At 37.3% G+C, this 21,209-nt stretch overlaps 1 protein-coding gene across 1 annotated transcript; it reads left to right on the top strand.

Annotated features, from left to right (window-relative positions):
- The first annotated feature begins 1,364 nt into the window (after positions 1-1,364).
- LOC308687757 (interferon-induced protein 44-like) lies at positions 1,365-4,755 on the top strand. The gene is made up of 8 exons (XM_081360479.1): positions 1,365-1,729; positions 1,807-1,927; positions 2,051-2,084; positions 2,561-2,765; positions 2,888-3,034; positions 3,136-3,307; positions 3,622-3,722; positions 3,837-4,755. Exons 2-8 carry the CDS (start codon positions 1,831-1,833, stop codon positions 3,996-3,998), a joined length of 918 nt encoding a protein of 305 aa, XP_081216605.1. The 5' UTR covers positions 1,365-1,729; positions 1,807-1,830; the 3' UTR covers positions 3,999-4,755.
- Positions 4,756-21,209: the final 16,454 nt, after the last annotated feature.

Raw genomic sequence — 21,209 nt, 5'->3', positions numbered from 1 at the left:
ACAAGAAGTAATTAGGTGTTTTTTTTTTGTTCACTTTTACTCAGGACATGCTAGCTGGCAACAAAGGATTCCATTCATTAAGCTAAGCTAAGCTCGCGCTAACCCTGTCAAACTAAAACAATGCATGCACTGAGACAAAAATGCATTTGCCCACCTATCTAAATATAGGAAAGAAGGTGAATAAGCCCTATTTCAAAAAAACGGTGGAGTGTTCCTTTAATAATAGCTGTAATAGTGATCTGTGACACTTTTAGTTGAAAACCAAGCTTTTTGTGTGTGTGTTGTAAGACTGGAAAAACTGGAAGAGAGGGCTACTCTCTTAGAGAACAAAGGAAATTAACCTTTGAACTCACTCTTGTGCACCATTCGAGACGCAAGTCTCACCTCAGAATCAATCTAATCTACATGTCTTTCTCACTTCCCCCATCCCTTCTCTCTCATGCTGAGATCACCTGAAATTTACCCAAAATCTATGTTTATACAATGACAATTATCATACAGTTTTATACATGTTTGATATAATTTAAAATGTCTCAGTGTGACTGGTACACAGGTCTCATTCCCAAAGAAGTAAAACCAAAAGGTAAAGTTCTTAAGAGTTTAGAAATATCTTGCACACAGGAGGGTGTGTCTTTCAGGCAAATGACCTCCTGCTCCCAAAAGTAAACTTTGTGATAAACTCTGAATGTAAATTTCCATTGTTAGCAAATGCTTCCATGTAAATCAAATTCCCAATGTGAACTCAGATTTACATTTGAAAAGAGGTTTCTACCTTGGTCTGAGTATTTAGGGAGATGCTGAAAGAGGCTCGGAGCGTTTTGTAACTCAAAATTAGCCTGTGATGCAGAGTGGATGTTGGAATGTCAGGTTTAACCTACATCTTTTACTCATTTGATGTTATTGTATTGATTATCTCTGAATTGATTATGAAATTGGCATGATACATTTACCTGTCATAATAAATTGTAAACATTTGATTTTATTCTATCTGGCTTTGACATTATTTTTTAGTAAAGAGTAAAAAAGCATAGTCAAACATTCGCTCACATTTAATGATGCACAGATATCATTTAAAACCCTTTAATTTATGGAGTCAGATGAAATAACGAGATTAAAGGTTCTTCATGTGAACCACACACACCCTTTTAGTCCAAGCTATCAGTCACATATGTTTAAAAAGATACTTCAAAAAATAGAAAACAGAAACTGTTCATAGCATGTTCATAAGAACAGGCTGCATTTCCTAGAAATAGAAACTGAAAGTAATTTGGAAGTAAAGGGTATTATGAAATCTAACTTGATTTTGCACTTTCCTGAAGTTCATGAGATTAGCTCTCAAAATACCAAACTTACCAAAGAATAATACATTCAAATGAGTTATCAAATGAGTATGTATTCAAAGTGATGCAGGAATGGCTACACTCAAACAAATCAAACATTTATGCCATACAATTCCCTGTCCTTTTATTTCTGTCTTTATTGTACTGAGTTTCTGAAGTTACTTGTTTCTACTACTGTGTGTGTGCGTGCGTGTGTGTGTGTGTGTGTGTGTGTGTGTGTGTGTGTGTGTGTGTGTGTGTGTACTGTAAGTGTACATTGTGGTGTGTGATACCTCATTTGCATATGCATGTGAGACAAAGATGAACTTCAAACTGAAACAAAAACCAAAAAAAAGAAGTATAAAACTGGAATTTTTACACTGGCCTCGACACTGGTCTTCAGAGCTGTGGTGAGTGAGAAACAATTTGCTTTGTCTTTGCCGTTAATTTTAAGGAGATATTGCTGATATGGGTATTCATGCTTTAGGAAAAAAACAACATAAAAACAAAGATGGGATCATCAGAATCAACAGAATCAAGGTCTGCACCTGAACCTGTGCGTACAAGATTTACAGATGTGCAAAACTTTCCAGCACTGCCAAACCCAGGTAAGAGGATAATTTAATTACAGATTTACAGTACAACATTTACATGAGCTGCCTGTATTGATATTTTATGGGGAGCTTAACATACACCAAAGTAACTGATATGATGTATGTTTTTTCTCCTAGAACTTGACAAACCATGGAGAAAATTTGATTGGGAGTAAGTTGGTTGTTTAGTATCCTAGACTATATGTCATCCATGATGTTGATTATTTTGTAAGAATATTACATCATGGATAGAATTTCTTTTCAGCAAAAAATATTGACTCATTCAAATAAAAAGGCAAACATAATGTAAATAAAATTCCAACAGAAAATATTTTTAAAAGTTTTTTAACTTAAAAAAATGTTTTTTAAAGCACCAAATGTGATAGGCTATACCTACTAGAAATATTATGCCCCCGAGCACCCATGGAAAAATACAAGATATTCTCCATTGATTTTAACCAATAAAAAAATCAATTGCAGCTTTCAGACATGATTATCTTCACCTTTTTTATAGTTTATTTGAGGCCGCTTCTGTGGTAGGGGTATATGGAGTGTGGACACAGGGTACCCACCGGCAGAAACATAAATTGGGCATAAACTATGATGCCCAGTTTCCTATGTGCACTGAATTGTATTTTGTTTTGATAGTCAGAAAGAAGCTCTGAAAGAGAAGCTAGAAAACTTCACTCTGGATAATCCAGATGTAAAGGACATCAAGATTCTGGTAGCTGGACAAGTTGGAGCAGGAAAGTCCAGCTTTATTAACTCCATCAATAATGCCTTTCAAGGACGGATCACCTCTAGAGCGCTAGTGAATTCATCTAATGATGGCAGTGGTACTTTCACACAAAATGTAGGTATTTGTCAATTATACAGAAGTTGCATGTTTATTTTATTTTATTTTAGCTAATTGTATGAGGATTTCTTGGAAATTGCTCATACATATTTGTGTTTCTATATATTTGGTATTCATAGCTCAAAGGATTCACCATCAAAAGTGGGAAAAAATCTTTGCCCTTCGTCTTCAAGGACATAATGGGCTTAGAAGCTAATGTATTTGAAGGGTCACAACCAGATGACATCATCAATGCTGTGTTTGGCCATGTGAAGGACGGCTATAAAGTAATAAACCCCTATATTCTGATAATAACATTTCAACATAAAGTTTGTGTGTGTGCAATAGGTTGGATGTTTAACATATTTTGCTGAATTTCCAATCTTAGTTCAATAAGGACCAGGCACTCACTCATAAGGATCAACAATACGTCAGTGACCCCACCCTCTCCGATCAGGCTTCCTGTCTGGTGTACGTCATAGACGCAAATACAGTCCAATTAACAAATGAAAAACTTAATGACAAGTTGAAGATCATCCGCAAGAGAATCAGTGAAAAGGGTAAATCTGACCCCTGAATGTTTGATTATGATTTCAATTCATGAGTTCACATACATTACATTACATTACATGAGAGTGAAGTGGGCATAAAGTGGTTTGAGTTTGTCTGTTTATTCAATGCATAGATGCATTTTAATGCCAACTGCAAACAGGGCATGTTGCAAGGCTTAACTTAGCTTAATTATTTATAGACCCAGATAATGTATGTGGGCCATTATGTAGATATGTACAACAAACTGCCACAATAGAGCTCAATTTTATTGAGGGAAAAAACTTGTTTTAGAACCTTTACATTGCCTCTGCATTTGCTGTAGGGATTCCTCAAGTGATTGTCCTGACCAAAGTGGATGAAGCATGTCCGCTGGTCAACAAAGATCTAAGGAAGATCTTCACAAGCAAGAAGATCAAAGAGAAGGTAATGTGATATCATTTCAATTTTACATATTGCAAGTACATATTGCCCATGTTGATCTGATTTTGTCTAATAGCCACATCTAATTTTCTGACCTAACATTCTGTTCCTGTCCAGATGGAGATGTGCTGTAGCACAATTGGTGTGCCAAAGTCAAACATCTTCCCAGTGAAGAACTACCATGATGAGACTGACACAGAGGATGACATTGATGCTCTGATACTAAAGGCAATTGAACAGATTGTTTATATTGCAAATGATAGATTGGAGGAAAATTAAAGCTACTGACAAAAATCACATACAGTTATTGATGCATTTAGATTTTTTTTCTATAACATGATCTCATGAGACTAAGTGTATATTTTACCTAAAGTGTAATTCTACCACACGTACATTTACTTATGTTTTTATACACACAGAAACGTATAATTTGGGCATATAGCACTAAAACATAAAATATTTACGTATTGACTGCACTAAAACTTTAATTATTTACATATGAACCCCTTCACCGATGTACTAATTTGTTCATATTCCTGTTTATTAAAATCGTGGCATTAATGTTTTGACTCCATTGTATTTAACTGTCTTATCAATTTCCTTTTCGGTCGCTTTTATTAAATATATTTTATTAAATGCAGTTTACTCATTTACTTAGTAAGAACTAATAACATTTCTGTTTGTGACTTCTGCTGCAAATTCATTTCGGAAGATTATTACATGATGCTAAACATGACTACACTTTAAAACCTTAAAACAAATAACATTTCTTAATCCTTAAACCAAATCACATTTCTTAATCCTTGAACCATTTTGTAATATTTAGTTTGTTTGCTGTGAGACATTCAGTGATATATTCTACCAGAAACGTACATTAACTGTCCTTGAATTGTTACAGTGAAAAAGTAAAAAAGTATTTTTATCCAAAAATGTCTAAAACTGACTGATTGACTTCTGTGAGTTGTTCTGTAAAGGAATATGTCATTCATTAGGTTCTGAAATATTTTTTCTTTATTAAAACCACTTTTGAAAATTGAGTCCTTGTCCTCAGCCAAATTGGAGCTACAGCTTTCATATTTTTGTCATGCTAAAAACTGTTATTTAAAAAAAAACAAAAAAAACTCCATCAATAACAAGTTTAAGTTCTTATCATTCACATCAATTGATTAAAAACATGAAATTATACATACATTTTACAAATAAATACTATTTTACAACTGTTCCCATGTTTTCGGTCAGTCCTGTCGCGTTTACATAAAAAAACTCTACATAAAATGTATGCAATAAACCTTTAAGGGTGTGACTCAGAGGAAGTGACATCATTTGACCGAGGTGAAGCTGACACTGATCAAGGGTGAGTTCTGTCGTTGAATTGTATGATTTTGTAAGAACTGATTTTCCTGCAAAGAAGATCGCAAAGAAGATCGAACAGGACATTGTCCTGTTTCCTTTTCATGTTTTCATTTTCATCAAAATATTGGTACAACCCTTTTGTTCTGGTCTGGGTATTAAGGGTAGGTGACAGAGCAGTCTGGGGGAGCCTGTAACCAGGAACAACCCCCATACAGTGCTGTTTCAGTGTTTTCCAACGCTATCTCACGACCAATTCGTACGAATGATAAAAAGTTGGCTAATTCGTACTAATTCGTACGACCTCACTCGTACGAATTTGTACGATTTGTCTAAACCCACGTGATGGGTAGGTTTAGGGGCGGGGTCAGGGGTAGGTCATTCCTATGAATTCATACGAATTGGCCAATTCGTAAAATATGTACGATTTTGCAAAAAACATACTAATTCGTACGAGTCAGGTCGTATGAATTCGTACGAATAAGCCACCTCGTAGAATTTGTACGTTTTCCCGTGAGATCGGGCTCGTGTTTTCCCATTGGAAAACACTCACACACCACTGCATGTCTCTGTCAGGAATGCATTGCTTACTTTTAGAGTCATCTTTGAGTAATTGATGTCATGTATTTATTATTTCTGAATTGGCTTTTAATCATTTACTTGTGTAATTGGCATGATACATTTTTACCTGACAAATAAATGTTACATCTTGATTTATTCAGAAGTTTTCTGAAATCATTATTTTAGTAGATTATGAGGAGGCTGGTGCTACTGCAGCTCTGTGTAGAGGATAGGTCAAACTAAAGGTGCATATGAACGGAGCAGTAGGCACGTCATCTGAAGACCTTTTGATTTCTGTCTATCACTGACTTGGCAGGTTGAACAGAAGTGGCTAAATAAACTACACTTTTTTGTAAGCAGTAAGCAGTGTTGTGGAAAAATGTATCTTGTCTTTGTATTTTATTTTCAATGATTTAACAAAAAGAATGCCATGCGTTCTTTGGCTGTATTTTGAGTTTCTTTTATGATGTTGAGACAGCTGGAAGGTGTGTGTGGGACTTGTGAGGTGAGAGGATTTCCGGGGTCAAGGGGGGTCCCTTTTGTTCCTTGTGTTTGGGGTGGGTGACAAGAGATAACACTATAAAGAAGCTGGCCAACCTCTGCTCTGGGTCTCACTCCGCCTGCAGCTGGACTGTGGATGGACTGGGAACATTTCTTGCAAGAAATAAATATCTTTTAAAGTCCAACTGAAATCAAAATTGACCCTATTTACTTTGTTTGCGCATATTACTAGTCTTGTGGTGAACAGTTAATCCGTGCAAGTTAAAACACAGAAAAAAATTGTTTGCCGTCGTAATCTTTAATCAAAGTCTGAAAAGTTACTTCCGGTCTGGAATGGCATCCCTTCTCTGATGACGTAGGTTTAAGGACTTGGGTTGCGAAACGCTTAACCACTCCCCTCAAATCGTTAGTCAGTAATGAGCGAGAGATGGAGAGGAGGAGCTCTAGAGTAAAACCCTGCCCTCTGTTCAATATTCCGTTTCACTGGGAAATACGTCACAGCACTGGAGAAAAGTCGTTTGCAACTTCCGGTTCACGCGGACTTTAAGGACAATTTGAATCATGATGTCTCTTATGCTGTGATGCTGTTTTGTTAGTTATTTGTTTTTGCCTCAACAAAAGCAGTAAGAGTAAGCAGTAGGCAACCGACTTAAGAGGTATTAGCAAACCCTGCACCCTCTGACCAAGATCAGACTGGTGAGGCTGTGTCTGTGAGATCCACGTAAACCCGGGGCGTGTGACTCTGTGCGGCATCGGGTCCCTTTTTTTATGATTATTTTCTAATAAGAAACACAATCTAAATTTGATTATCATTTGAAATTGGAGACAGATTAAGCGTAAAGCTAAAGTAATTGTCATGAACTGCTCCGAGACTCAAAGGTGAGATCCAAATGCACTTAATAATAATATAGAAATGCTTAATAATAATATAGAATTCATAGACAATTGGAAAAGTTTTTGGGGCAAACCTGACCTGTTGAAAAGAGATGGTATTCATCCCTCCTGGGATGGTGCTGCTCTTCTCTCTAGTAATATGGCTCATAGTCTTAGAGCTCAAACATGACAATCTGGGGCTCAGGTCAGGAAGCAGACAGACTGGCTTAACCGACTGTCTGCTAGCGGCCTCGCGTCACCAAGGTCAGATAAATCCCATCACATAGAGCCTCTTTCACCTAGATATCATCATATAGAGACTGTGTCTGTTCCCCGAATTTGGAAATCCAAAAAACGTTTAAACCCATCTAAGGTTAAAAATTTTATTGATGTTCAACAAATAAAAAACAGCTATAATACAGATGAGCAAAGCTTGGGTTGCTGAATATTCGATCGCTTACTTCAAAAGCACTCGTTGTTAACGATATGATTTCAGATAATAACCTAGATGTGCTGTGTTTGACAGAAACCTGGCTAAAACCAAACGATTACATTACTTTAAATGAATCAACCCCGCAAGATTACTGTTATAAACATGAGCCTCGTCTGAAACGCAAAGGGGGTGGTGTTGCTGTAATCTATAGTAATAGTTTCAAAACCACTAAGAAATCAAGTTTTAAATATAATTCTTTTGAAGCATTGGTGCTTAATGTAAAAATATATAGTGTAAACGATAAATCACGTTTGAGATTTGTGCTGGCTACTGTATACAGGCCACCAGGGCACCATACAGACTTTATCAAAGAATTTGCGGACTTTCTATCAGAATTAATATTGACTGCAGATAAAGTACTAATTGTTGGTGATTTTAATATACACATCGATAATGAAAAAGATGCATTTGGATTGGCATTTAAAGACATTGTAAATTCAATTGGAGTTAGACAACACGTGTCAGGACCTACTCATCGTCGTAATCATACTCTAGATCTAATATTATCACACGGAATAGATGTGGATGCCGTTGAAATTCTGCAGCAGAGCGATGACATCTCAGATCATTATCTAGTCTCGTGTAATTTGCATTTAGCCAAGGCTGCAAAGCCGACTTCGTGTTTCAAATATGTGAGACCTATCACTTCTGCTACTAAAGATTGCTTTATTAATAATCTTCCTAATCAGTTTCATCATCTCAGCATCTCAGATAGCTTAGAAGAACTAGATATTACAACAGAAACGTTTAACTCTCTCTTTTCCAGCACTTTAGACACAGTTGCTCCGTTGCGCTTGAAGAAGATTAAAGAAAATAGTCCAACGCCGTGGTACAACGAGCACACTCGGGCCCTTAAGAGAGCAGCCAGAAAAATGGAGCGCAACTGGAAGAAAACAAAACTAGAGGTATTTCGCATTTCATGGAAATAGAGCTCAATTACTTACAGAGAGGCTTTAAAAGCTGCTAGATCTGCTTATTTTTCAACCCTATTAGAAGAAAATAAACATAATCCTAGGTATTTATCTGAAACGGTGGCTAAACTAACGAAAAATAAAGCTTCAAGCACCGAAGTTTCCAAGCAACACAGCAGTAATGACTTTATGAACTTCTTCACTTATAAGATTGATAATATCAGGGACAAAATTATATCTATGCAACCATCTACTACAGTATCGCATCAGGCAGTGCATTGTAGTCTCCCTGAGGAAAAATTTGATTCATTCGTTGCTATAGGAGAGGAAGAATTTACTAAACTCATTAAATCATCTAAATCTACAACATATATGTTAGACCCTATACCGACTAAGCTACTGAAAGAAATACTTCCAGAGGTCATAGATCCTCTTCTTAATATCATTAATTCGTCTTTGTCTCTAAGATACGTACCAAAAAAATTTAAGCTGGCTTTGATTAAACCGCTTGTTAAAAAAACGCAACTTGATCCTTCAGAATTAGTCAATTACAGGCCGATCTCGAATCTACCCTTTCTGTCAAAGATATTAGAAAAGGCAGTATCCTCACAACTGTGTTCCTTTCTTGAAAGAAATGATATCTGCGAGGATTTCCAGTCCGGATTTAGACCGTACCATAGTACCGAAACAGCTCTCGTTAGAGTCACAAATGATTTGCTCTTATCATCCGATCGTGGTTGTATCTCTCTATTAGTGTTACTCGATCTTAGTGCTGCATTTGACACCATCGACCACAACGTTCTTTTAAATAGATTAGAACATTATGTTGGCATTACGGGAAGTGCACTAGCATGGTTTAAATCATACTTATCTGACCGTTATCAGTTTGTAGCAGTAAATGATGAGATGTCTCATCGATCACAAGTTCAGTATGGCGTACCACAAGGCTCAGTACTAGGACCGCTGCTGTTCACTCTGTACATGCTACCCTTAGGAGATATCATTAGGAAACATGGCATTAGCTTTCACTGTTATGCCGATGATACTCAGCTCTATATTTCTTCAAAACCTAACGAAACTTATCAATTCACAAAATTAACGGAATGCATAGCGGATATAAAAAATTGGATGACTTGTAATTTCCTACTTCTAAATTCTGAAAAAACAGAGTTTCTAATTATTGGACAAAAAACTTCCTCACGTAATAACCTAGAATACTGTCTAACACTTGATGGCTGCTCTGTTAAGTCTTCGTCGTCGGTTAGGAACCTGGGTGTGCTCTTTGATACCAATCTTTCATTTGAAAGTCACGTGTCTAGTATCTGTAAAACTGCATTTTTCCATCTTAAAAATATATCTAAATTACGTCATATGCTCTCATTGACAAATGCGGAACAATTAGTTCATGCGTTCATGACCTCAAGGCTAGATTATTGTAATGCTCTACTGGGTGGTTGCCCTGCACGCTTAATAAACAAACTACAGCTGGTTCAAAACGCAGCAGCTCGAGTTCTTACCAGAACCAGGAAGTATGACCATATTAGCCCAGTTCTGTCAAAACTGCATTGGCTCCCTATTAAACATCGCATAAATTTTAAAATATTGCTGATTACTTACAAAGCACTGAATGGTTTAGCTCCGCAGAACTTGAGCGAGCTCTTAACGCATTATAGTCCATCACGTCTATTACGATCTCAAAATTCCGGCCAGTTGATTATACCTAGAATATCAAAATCCACTGCTGGCGGTAGATCCTTTTCCTATTTAGCACCAAAACTCTGGAACAGTCTTCCTACCATTGTCCGGGAAGCAGACACACTCTGTCAGTTCAAAGCCAGATTAAAGACACATCTCTTTGACCTAGCTTTCACATAATACATTATAGACTTCTATAATTTAATGTTATGCTGCATAGATTAGGTCAGCTGGAACCGGGAACACTTCCCAAAAATCCTGATGTACTCGTTACATCATGAGAAGAATGGCATCTACGCTAATTTTAGTGTCTGTGTTTATCCCAAGGTTTTTCCTGCAGCCTGCCGGATCCAGGCCGTATCCAGATCTGACGAAGGACCTTCACCTGGACCGATGACAACGCAGTGCTGAAGTGCCAACTAGTCTCTCCCTATGGAGGATCCCACTACCACTCTACAGATAAGGCGTTGTCAGGAAAATTCGTCTCGCGGTCCTACCCCAAAGCAACAAAAAAAATAAAATTCCTTATCAAAATTTATAAGGAAAGACAAGTATTTTGTTTAGGCTTGGCTTGTAGGGAATTCAAAACCTGCGTATATTCTAACGCACACATAACTATAGAACCCATTCTAAATGCTCATGTGAACGCCATCAGCGTTTCTCACAGGTTCGCGTTTAAAGTCTGTGTAGAGAGAATGGTGTCGTCTTAGCGGCCCCTAATTTAATAACAAATGATCATTGCGACGGAACCAAATCAATTAAAACTAACTTTAGATGGAAATAACTTAACTCTGCTGTAAAGCCGAAACAATCTCTGTTACCTTAAATTATACGCTTATCTCTGTAAAGCTGCTTTGAGACAATCTACATTGTTAAAAGCGCTATATAAATGAAGATGACTTGACTTGACTTGAAATGCAGCTTTTATTATGGGCAATCCAAAGGCATAATCCAAAGTACAGGCAATGGGTCAAAAAACAGGTAGGCAGTCCAAACAAACAAACACAAAACAGAAACACAAACACAAACACAAAACAGGCAGGGGTCAGAGGCGAGAGAGTAATCCACAGAACAGGCAAGAAATCCAAAAACCAAGAGACAGGAAACCAGGGAAAATGCTCAGAGATGCAGTGTGACACAAACAAAACTTCACAGAGAGTAAATGAGAGAACATGTAATAAATAGGCTGAAACTAACAAGATAATGCAGGTGACACAGGTGAATGTGATAATGAGTGCTGATGAGTCCAAGCAGATAATGATGGGAGATGTAGTTTGTGAGTGAAACATGATAGTCTGGTGTTGAGTGCCCTCTGGTGGCTCTCAAGGGCACTCCAGCTGGTGAGTTACAGTAATGTTGAAACTAAATTCCAATAAATTAAGTGAACTTCACTGGAGTGCTGAAAAGACATACACACATTATCCCTTCGCCCATTCCATCATACCATTGGATTTCCGTCGTTGGGCCAATGGGTGGTCTTTACAATTTTAAGCTTGTTTTTGTATGTTTTTTTTTTAGGAAGACAAGCTAATGGGTCAGGCCCTGTCATGGTAAAACATCCCGGAAAATAATGAAAATGTTTTAAATCCAAAACATGTCTAAAAAGGTTAAAATTCCTTGCTTGCATGTTAACAGTTTTTATGCTAGCATGCTAGCAGGCTGAGTAATGGCAGTTTAAAATGGCCGACCGTCAAGCCCTGTCACATCCCTGTGTGATAGGGTCTGACAGTCCTGTGACACAGTATTTAATGGTATATGTATTTAATGCATGCCATAGTAAAACATTATTTGAATAAATAGACATTACACTGTATTTTTTAAGCTTTTTATGCTTTTTGAAGCTTTTTATACAAAATTTGTTGAATTTAGTCCCTTTTTTACTTAGGCTAATGCAGCACTGATTTTGAGATTGCACTTTATATAGGTATCGAAATATCATTAATATACAGATATAATTATCATTTATGTAAGCTTTGAGTAATGATGACTGTAATCATTCCAATTCATACAGATTGCAGGTAGATGGCTCCAGTTAGTGCAGCTGAGAGACAAAGGCAATGTCAGGCACAACTAAATGCAGACCATGAGAGAAAGGAGAAACATCTTCAGAAAGAAAGGGAGAGATGGAGGCAGAAATAGGAAAGAAGGAAAATAATTCACAAGTTGATTGAGCGAAACCAAAGACATCGGCTCAAATTATGGAGAGAGCAACAGAAAACATCTTAAGAGAAAGGCCAAACTTCTTCAAGGTTAGAAAGGGCTACCATCACAGTACCACTTCATATTACAGCTTGGTAATAACAGGGTGATACCATGGTAATATCTACATTATTATCTAATGACATGCGATTTCCATTATTACCATGTAATAAGTAATAATGTTGATATTACCATAGCATTACCCTGTTATTACTGAGCCGTAATATGATGTAGTATCACATACTCTACATTGTGCTATTCAGTTAAATGTCTATTGATTACATTTGTTTATGTGGTGTAATGTGCCATTCATTACCCTCTACTTAGTTTTGTTTATATAATTTTATTTCTTTTGTTGTATTTGTTTATTTTGTTTGTTTTGTATTAATGTTTAATGTTCTGTTATATGTTTTAATATTCAAAGAAAACACACCAAACTCTTTTACAAATGTTAACAGTTTATTTCCCATGTAACAAACAAACATATACATATAAAACACTGTTGTACTTACACTGTGGCTCACCTGTCTCCGTTTTCTTAATAGGGGTTTTCTATAGGAGGAAAAAACTCAAAACGTATAATTAAATGTGTTGCGTTCAAATTCTGGGCTCATCTGCCTTTCTGTACATAGTATACTTTATTAGTATGATGTTTACTGAGTTTGGTCAGTTAGTATCACTGTAGTCCATTAAGCCACGTTAAGCTTTCTCTTATAGGCCTAAGGGTTATGGGAAGAAAACACTTAATGTATAAAACACATTGCGTTCATATTCTGGGCTCCTCTGCTTTTCTGTACATATATGGTGTATTAGTATGATGTTTACTGAATTTGTGGAAATGTGGAAAAGAAATTTTCAAAAGGAGGTCAGATTCATTTACCCTTATCACTGCTGGCGGATGATCTTCAGCTTGTCAATATTATCATGTGAATTGGACTTTATCTGCTACGGTGACGCATTGCTGCCACATACATATTATTTTTCCCCTCAATTATCTCGTAATAACGAGATCTTTGTTGTTAAAACAACATCTTTTCTCGTAATAACGAGATCTTATGTCGTTTTAACGACATCTTTTTCTTGCAATAACGAGATCTTATGTCGTTTTAATGACATCTTTTCTCGTAATAACGAGATCTTATGTCGTTTTAATGACATCTTTTCTCGTAATAACGAGATCTTATGTCGTTTTAATGACATCTTTTCTCGTAATAACGAGATCTTATGTCGTTTTAACGACATCTTTTCTCGTAATAATGAGATCTTATGCCGTTTTAATGACATCTTTTCTCGTAATAACGAGATCTTATGCCGTTTTAATGACATCTTTTCTCGTAATAACGAGATCTTATGTCGTTTTAACGACATCTTTTTCTCGTAATAACGAGATCTTATGTCGTTTTAATGACATCTTTTCTCGTAATAACGAGATCTTATGTCGTTTTAACAACATCTTTTCTCGTAATAACGAGATCTTATGTCGTTTTAATGACATCTTTTCTCGTAATAACGAGATCTTATGTCGTTTTAACGACATCTTTTCTCGTAATAACGAGATCTTATGCCGTTTTAACGACATCTTTTCTCGGAATAACGAGATCTTATGTCGTTAAAGCGACATCTTTTTCTCGTAATAACGAGATGTTAAAACGACATCTTTTTTTTTGCCCTTATAAGGACATGTGTAGTCATGTACAAAGTATGCCTTTATCCACATAAAATTGACAGCCTATCGCGCCTTTATCACACGTTCAAAAAGCTTAAGCAAATAGTAGCAGCCCCCAATCATGCAAAATTAATCAATGAGGCCCTTTTTTAAATATATTTTATATAGGCCTATAAGTTTTTTATATATATAATATATTATATGTAAGATTTATTTTTGTTAATAGGCTATATCTTCATTACCTAGAGATATAATTAACCAAAAAGTAGTCAAAACACATCTAACAGAACATAGCCTAAGTTGTTTATTTTTTACAACATTGTGTTCTTATTTTGTTTAATTAACGAAATGTCAATCTTCGTCTTTATAACAGAAGATACAATACAATACAAAAATCTTCAAGATACAGCCATCTTCACATAACGGATTGTCACCTTATAAACAGTCCTTTGGAATGGAATAATAAACCCTTATAATAAAGAAAAAGCTTCAGTGATAAAGATCAAATGCTGTAGGCCAACACACAGAAAAGCAGATGAGCCCAGAATATGAACGCAATGCATTTAATTATATGTTAAGCGTTTTCCTTCCATAGAAACCCTTCATTATAAAGAAAATAAAGCTGGCTCTTAACGTGTCTTTCTATGGGAGGATGGCATTGCGGTGCACAGCAAATTCTTTAAATGGTATTTCAATGCAAAACAAAAATGAAAAATACAAGTAGCCAATAAAATAAACAAATTATTGTTGCATTAATTAGCCCATAAACAATATTTATTTTAAAGCCTAAACGAATTTGTTTAACATAAATATCAGCAACAAAAGGGTGCACTGGGCATTGTGCAAAAATAATTCATAATCTACTCTGACCTGTAATGACAATTCGGACCAGAAAGGAAGACCTGCTCAGCCTCCTGCAAGGAGACATTCCGGAGGACATCCAGGGCATATATGATAGCCTAAAAAACGTTAAAATAAATATACTATTATACCGAATAACAAGCCATTATACATGGGTCCATACACGAGTAGCGCTAGCATGCAGTAAATACAGTACATTTTGTAAGTGCAGGACACACATTACATGGTTCGGCATTCCTCTGGAAAAAGAACACCACAGATGAACTGCACTTAAGTATACATTTTATACTTAACTAATATGGTAAAACAATGAGTATTAAGCAAGTTTCACACTAATACAGTAAGCTACAGGTAAATCTTACACACATCAACATGCTTTTGTTATCTTTTTAAGTTTAATTAATGTGCTGGCTAGATTTACTTATTATAGTCATTAAAACTCAACAAGGATTCATTAAATCATGGCCACGAATTAAGAACGTCGTCAAAAAACTAGGGTCCTGGAACTGGGGTCCTAGAACTGGGGTCCTGAAACTGCAGCCTCCGGTTGTGCAGGAATACCCTTCACACCCATTTCCCTAAACTATAAACTTCCCCTTTTTGACACGAGTCAGATTTGTTGAACTGTCACTGCAAAACCCTACACACAAATCCAATCATTTCTCATTGCCTAGACCATGTTGTCATTTAGAAAGCACTTGCATTCAATATTGTTCACTCAAGTTAGCACAGCTTCAGCTCAGTTAGCACACAATTACCCAAGTGGAACAGAGTCAAAATTGATCACACACCAATCAGAACCTTCAATACAGTTTTTCTCGATTGTTTACTCACATTTTCTGAAAGCATGCCTCATACTCTCAGAACTCTACACACAAATCCAAAAACACACACGCAATGGGCAAAACCCCTCAATTCTCCTGCAAAATGAAACTTTACATTCAAAACAATGTTTTTTCTTCTCAAAATGGTATTTTGTTTTCAAATGACACACACAAACCATCATATGAATAGACATTTATAAAAACCAGTTGAACACTGATGTGCTCAATGTAAAACACTATGATGAATGGATGGCCAGAATAGGGGGCGGATCCCACACTCCCTCATTCTGCAAAGGACTGCAGGGATTCACTTGATCGGAGGGAATACATACAGTCTCAACTCCAGCCATGGATGAGTGAGGGCATCTATCCACAGAGGTGTCGGATGAGCTGAGACAGGGAAAACCATAGGGGGCACTGTGTCGAGCTCTGCGACGCAAAGAGGTACGCCTCACCAAACATTCTCCAAATTAGAGCCACTGTTTACAAGTGCAACATCCATTCCCCCGACTTGAGCTTCTGTCTCGACAGAAAGTCCGCTGCGATGTTCAGGTCCCCTGGAACGTGAACTGCTCTCAGCGAAAGAAACCTGTCTTGAGTCCAAAGGAGGAGGCGGTGCGCATGCCTGTCGAGGGTGCGCGACCACGAGGGATTTACATGGGACACCACTGCCATGTTGTCCATCCTGACAATGACATGAGTCCATCAGGGCCGGGAGAAATTGATCCAGGGCCAGAGTGACAGCTTGCAACTTGAGGCAATTTATGTGCCACGAGAGAAGCTCGCCCGTCTAAACATCGTACGCTGGTCTGCCCTCGAAGGTCTGCCCTCGCACCCCAACAAGATGCCCAACGAGGCGTCCGTCGTGACAACCTGAAGTAAAAAGGGGGGGGGAGTCTTTCCACCTCCAAAGAGCGTGAAGGCAACTGCGCGACACTCTCAGCAGGCGGAAGGCAGACCAAGAAGGGCGGATGCCCCTGAGTTTCATCCAGCACCGGAATGGTCTCATATGAGGGAGACCCAGGGGCAGCACAGGAGAGGCTGCTGCCATTAGCCTCAGAAGCCTGCGACATATGCCCACCGCTACATGATGGCCGAGCCTGAAACAGGCCAAGCACGCACAGAGACTGGAAACTCGAGCAGGGGCCAGACGGGGCTGCATCGAGAGAGAATAGAGTTCGGCACCCAGGAAAGGGTTCTGCTGAGAAGGAGTTAAGACATTCTTCTGAGCATTCAACCTGAGACCAAGAGACCGGAGGTGGTGGAGAATAACGTCCCTGTGACGAAACACCATCTCTCTGGAATGAGCCAGAATGAGCTAGTCGTCTAGATAATTTAGTACACGGATGCCCTGGAGCGTCAAGGGGGCCAGAGCTGCATCCATGCACTTTTGAGAATGTCAGAGGAGACAAAGCTGGACCAAATGGAAGGACCCGATACTGATACGCCTTTTCCCCAAAATATCTAACCTGAGGTTTAGTATAATGCCACCTTTATACTCAAAAATATCTATATAGTCCAGTCATTTTAAGCCAAAATGGGGGTCAACCTTGAACAAATTGCAACAGAAGCAAACTCAACTGATTTTGTATCCTCAATATGTCCTGAGTAAGGGAAAAAAAGTCCAGAAGAATCCCATTAGGGGAAAGTTTCGAAAAAGACCCAAACATAGCCTATTCATATGACTATTCATTGTTTTTCTTACGTGAATAGGGTAAAAAAATGTACCTTTAGATATCACCATGAAAATTACTGAGTTGATTACTTGCATCAAGACAAACAAAAAATGTATTACAAGTTTTTTTTAAATTGTTTGTTAACATGGACAAACGGTGCATCTTTGTCAAATAATGAAGGAGTTTGAACATTTTAAGGGCTTCCTGCCCATCTTGGACGCCATCTTGAAAATTACACCTTTCTAGTGGTCAAACTTGGTAAACTTTTAGTATGTTATTAAGGACACCTAATACTACAAAAACAGCTGCAAAACCTTTTGTTAGAATTTTTTTAGGGTTTGGTGTTTTTTTCCATATATGCAGTAAAGTGGAACAATGATGTAAAGTGGAACAACAATCGGCTGGCCGACGGCGCCCTCTGCAGGTACTTGTCATAATCCATGATAAGTTTATTGTTTATATTTCTTAATGTATTTTAGTAGTGTTGTTCACTAAAACAATTTGATTACTTACTTTTGATACTTTATTTGAACCAATTATTATTGCCTCATTATTATATTAATTTAAGTCAAAGGCTATTGTTCACTTAGATTTATCTTTATTACCAAAAAGAAGATGTATTTTGTGATTAAAGGCTTATTTTCCAGTCATATATTTTGTCATTGTAGATTTCTTGAAAATAATAGGCTATTAAAGTACTTTCTTGTCGCCTTCACGAAAACAATATCACATATAGTTTGATATTGTGAGCTAGTATTCACCCATTGTTTGGTTAAGTGTAAGTAAAATTCCATCAATATACCTAAGATTTCAAAAGTAAAACTCAGAATGTTACATTCCAGAATATTATGTTACTAGATCATAGGGAGAGAGGGAGAGGAGAGAGAGAGAGAGAGAGAGAGAGAGAGAGAGAGAGAGAGAGAGAGAGAGAGAGAGAGAGAGAGAGAGAGAGAGAGAGAGAGAGAGAGAGAGAGAGAGAGAGAGAGAGGGAGGGAGAGAGAGAGGGAGGGAGAGAGTAGGATCTCTGTTGAAACCTTGGAGTTGCTATTGGAAAAGCAATACCAGCATGATTTCAATGAAAAAATGCTCAGAGAACAACTTCAGCTTCAACTGGAAAGTTCTTGTTTTTGGACTGATAGCACATCCGTCCTGAAGTATATAAGAAATGAAAACAAGAGATTCCGTACCTTCGTGGCAAATAGGATTTCTGCCATCAAAGAAGCTTCAGATGTGTCACAGTGGAGGTATATTCATACTTCACAAAACCCTGCAGATGATGCGTCCAGGGGAATGACTGTACAACAGCTCGCAACCAACAAGAGATGGTTAAATGGACCAAATTTTCTAAGAGAACCAGTTTCAAAATGGTCAAATGACAACATTGATGCAAGCATTGTTGATGATGATCCAGAACTAAAGAAAGAGCAGCTCTCAACAAATGCTGTAAATATTGAAGATAACAATAATGCTACTCATAGGCTGATCAATTACTTTTCTGATTGGAAAAGACTCAAGACTGCGGTTGCATGGATGCTGAAAGTAAAGAAAGTTTTACATGAAGTAAGTTGCCGAAGAAAACAATTGATGACAACTTTAAAGGATTCCAATGCGTTAGAACAGAGATTACAACAAATCAAAGCTTCATTTGGAGGAAAGTGCTTGTCTCCAGACGACCTTTCGAAGGCGGAAAAGGCCATTATCCAGTTCTGTCAATGGGAAAGATTCAGCGAAGAAATTTCATCACTGAAATCTGGAAGATCTGAAATCAGAAAACACAGTGCTATTCACAGATTAAGCCCCATTCTAGAAGATGGATTGCTGAGAATCGGTGGCAGGTTATGCAAAGCTGCTATGCCTAAAGAAAGGAAACATCCAGTTATTTTATCTAAAGATCAGCATATTTCCAAACTGATTCTTAGGCATATTCATGTAAAGAGTGGCCATAGTGGAAGAAACCATATGCTGTCTATATTAAGAGAAAAATACTGGATTACTCAAGCCAATGCAACAGCCAGAAAGATTATTTCAAGCTGTACTTTCTGCAAACGACACAAAGGTAAGCTAGGAGAGCAAAAAATGTCTGACTTACCCGAAGAGAGAGTAACTGCAGATCTACCTCCTTTTTCAAATGTAGGAGTAGATTACTTTGGCCCAATTGATGTAAAAAGAGGTCGAACTAGTGTGAAACGCTATGGTGTAATTTTTACATGCATAGCCAGTAGGGCAGTTCACTTGGAGGTGGCATACTCATTGGACACTGATTCTTGCATAAATGCTTTGCGACGATTCATATGCAGAAGAGGACAAGTAAGTCATATGAGGTCCGACAATGGAACAAATTTTACTAGCTCAGAAAAGGAATTGAAAAGAGCACTGGCAGAGTTAAATCAAAATAAAATCACAAAGGTTTTAGCGCACAAAGGAATTAAATGGAGTTTTAATCCACCTACAGCATCACATCATGGTGGCGCATGGGAGCGCATCATCAGAATGGTAAGAATAGTGTTATCCTCCGTTCTGAATCAACAAACACTGGATGATGAGGGATTGCACACTGTCTTGTGTGAAGCCGAGGCAATTCTCAATGATCGACCCATCACCAAAGTCTCCGAAGATCCAAATGATCTTGAAGCACTTACCCCCAATCATCTTCTTACAATGAAGAGAGAACCAATCTATCCTCCTGGTCTTTTTGAGAAATCAGATCAGTATGCAAGAAGAAGGTGGAAACAAGTACAATACATTTCAGATCTTTTTTGGAAAAGATGGATAAAAGAGTACTTGCCTTTGTTACAGGAAAGACAAAAATGGACCAAAGAGAGACGTAATCTTATGCCTGGTGATATTGTACTCATTGCAGATTCTACAGCCCCACGCAATTCTTGGACTCTTGGAAGGGTACTAGAGACTTTCCCAGATAAAAAGGGTTTGGTTAGATCTGTACGAGTTCAAACCAAAACAAACACAATAGTAAGACCAGTAACAAAACTTAGCCTTTTATTAGAAATGTAAAAAAAGAAGGTTCAAATGCATGGTGTACTCGTATATTTAAAAAATAAATAAATGGTAAAAGTAATTATTATTTAAAATGTATTGATGAATATGGACTGTTTGATGGCTCCTTATGTAATGTATGATTTTGAATTGTTTATGCCCCCTACGTCATTAACAATTAGGGGCCGGTATGTTGGAGCCATTATGTTAATTTGTATTTTTTGTTTGACACTAGAGGGCGTATTCGTATTTGAGTATATTTAAGGTGATGATGAGTTAAGCCTGTTTTATGCTTCTGCCGAGTCGACGGCGTACCTCCGCGGACCCCTCTGCATCGATGCGAACCCCTCTCCAACCCCTCCGCCGTAGCTCGACGCGCACCTCCAAAAAATTGTAACTACGCGTCGAGGCGACGCAGACCCCAAGGGCTGTGATTGGTCAGATTATACATTATTTCCGGAGTGTAGCTTTTCCGGTTTCCCCCTCCCCCTATAGCGACATTTTTAAAGTGAATACTGCACTGTTTGTGTTCAACGATGGATCAAGTTTTTTATATATATTTTTTATATACTAAAGTTATTTATATTTTTAATTGCACTTAAAACTTTGCCCTTTGTTTTTATTCTCTTATTCTTCTATGTTCTTACTTATTGTATAGAAATTTGGGGCAATAATTATAAAAGTTCACTACTCCAAAAACGAGCAGTTAGAATTATACACAAGGTGAGATATTTTGACCACACAAATATATTATGTCTGCAATCTAAAATTTTGATTTTTATACTGCTCAATTCTTGTATAAAACCCACAAAAATATATGCATATGTCTGGGTGATAAAATGTTGTTTTTTTATTATTTTTTTATTGTGTTAATATATATGTATAT

The sequence above is a fragment of the Scardinius erythrophthalmus genome (assembly GCF_964197995.2).
Source record: "Scardinius erythrophthalmus genome assembly, chromosome: 3".
Classification (NCBI taxonomy): Eukaryota; Metazoa; Chordata; class Actinopteri; order Cypriniformes; family Leuciscidae; genus Scardinius; species Scardinius erythrophthalmus.
The sequence above is the reverse complement of the archived record's forward strand: the minus strand, read 5'-3'. Positions and strand labels throughout refer to the sequence as shown.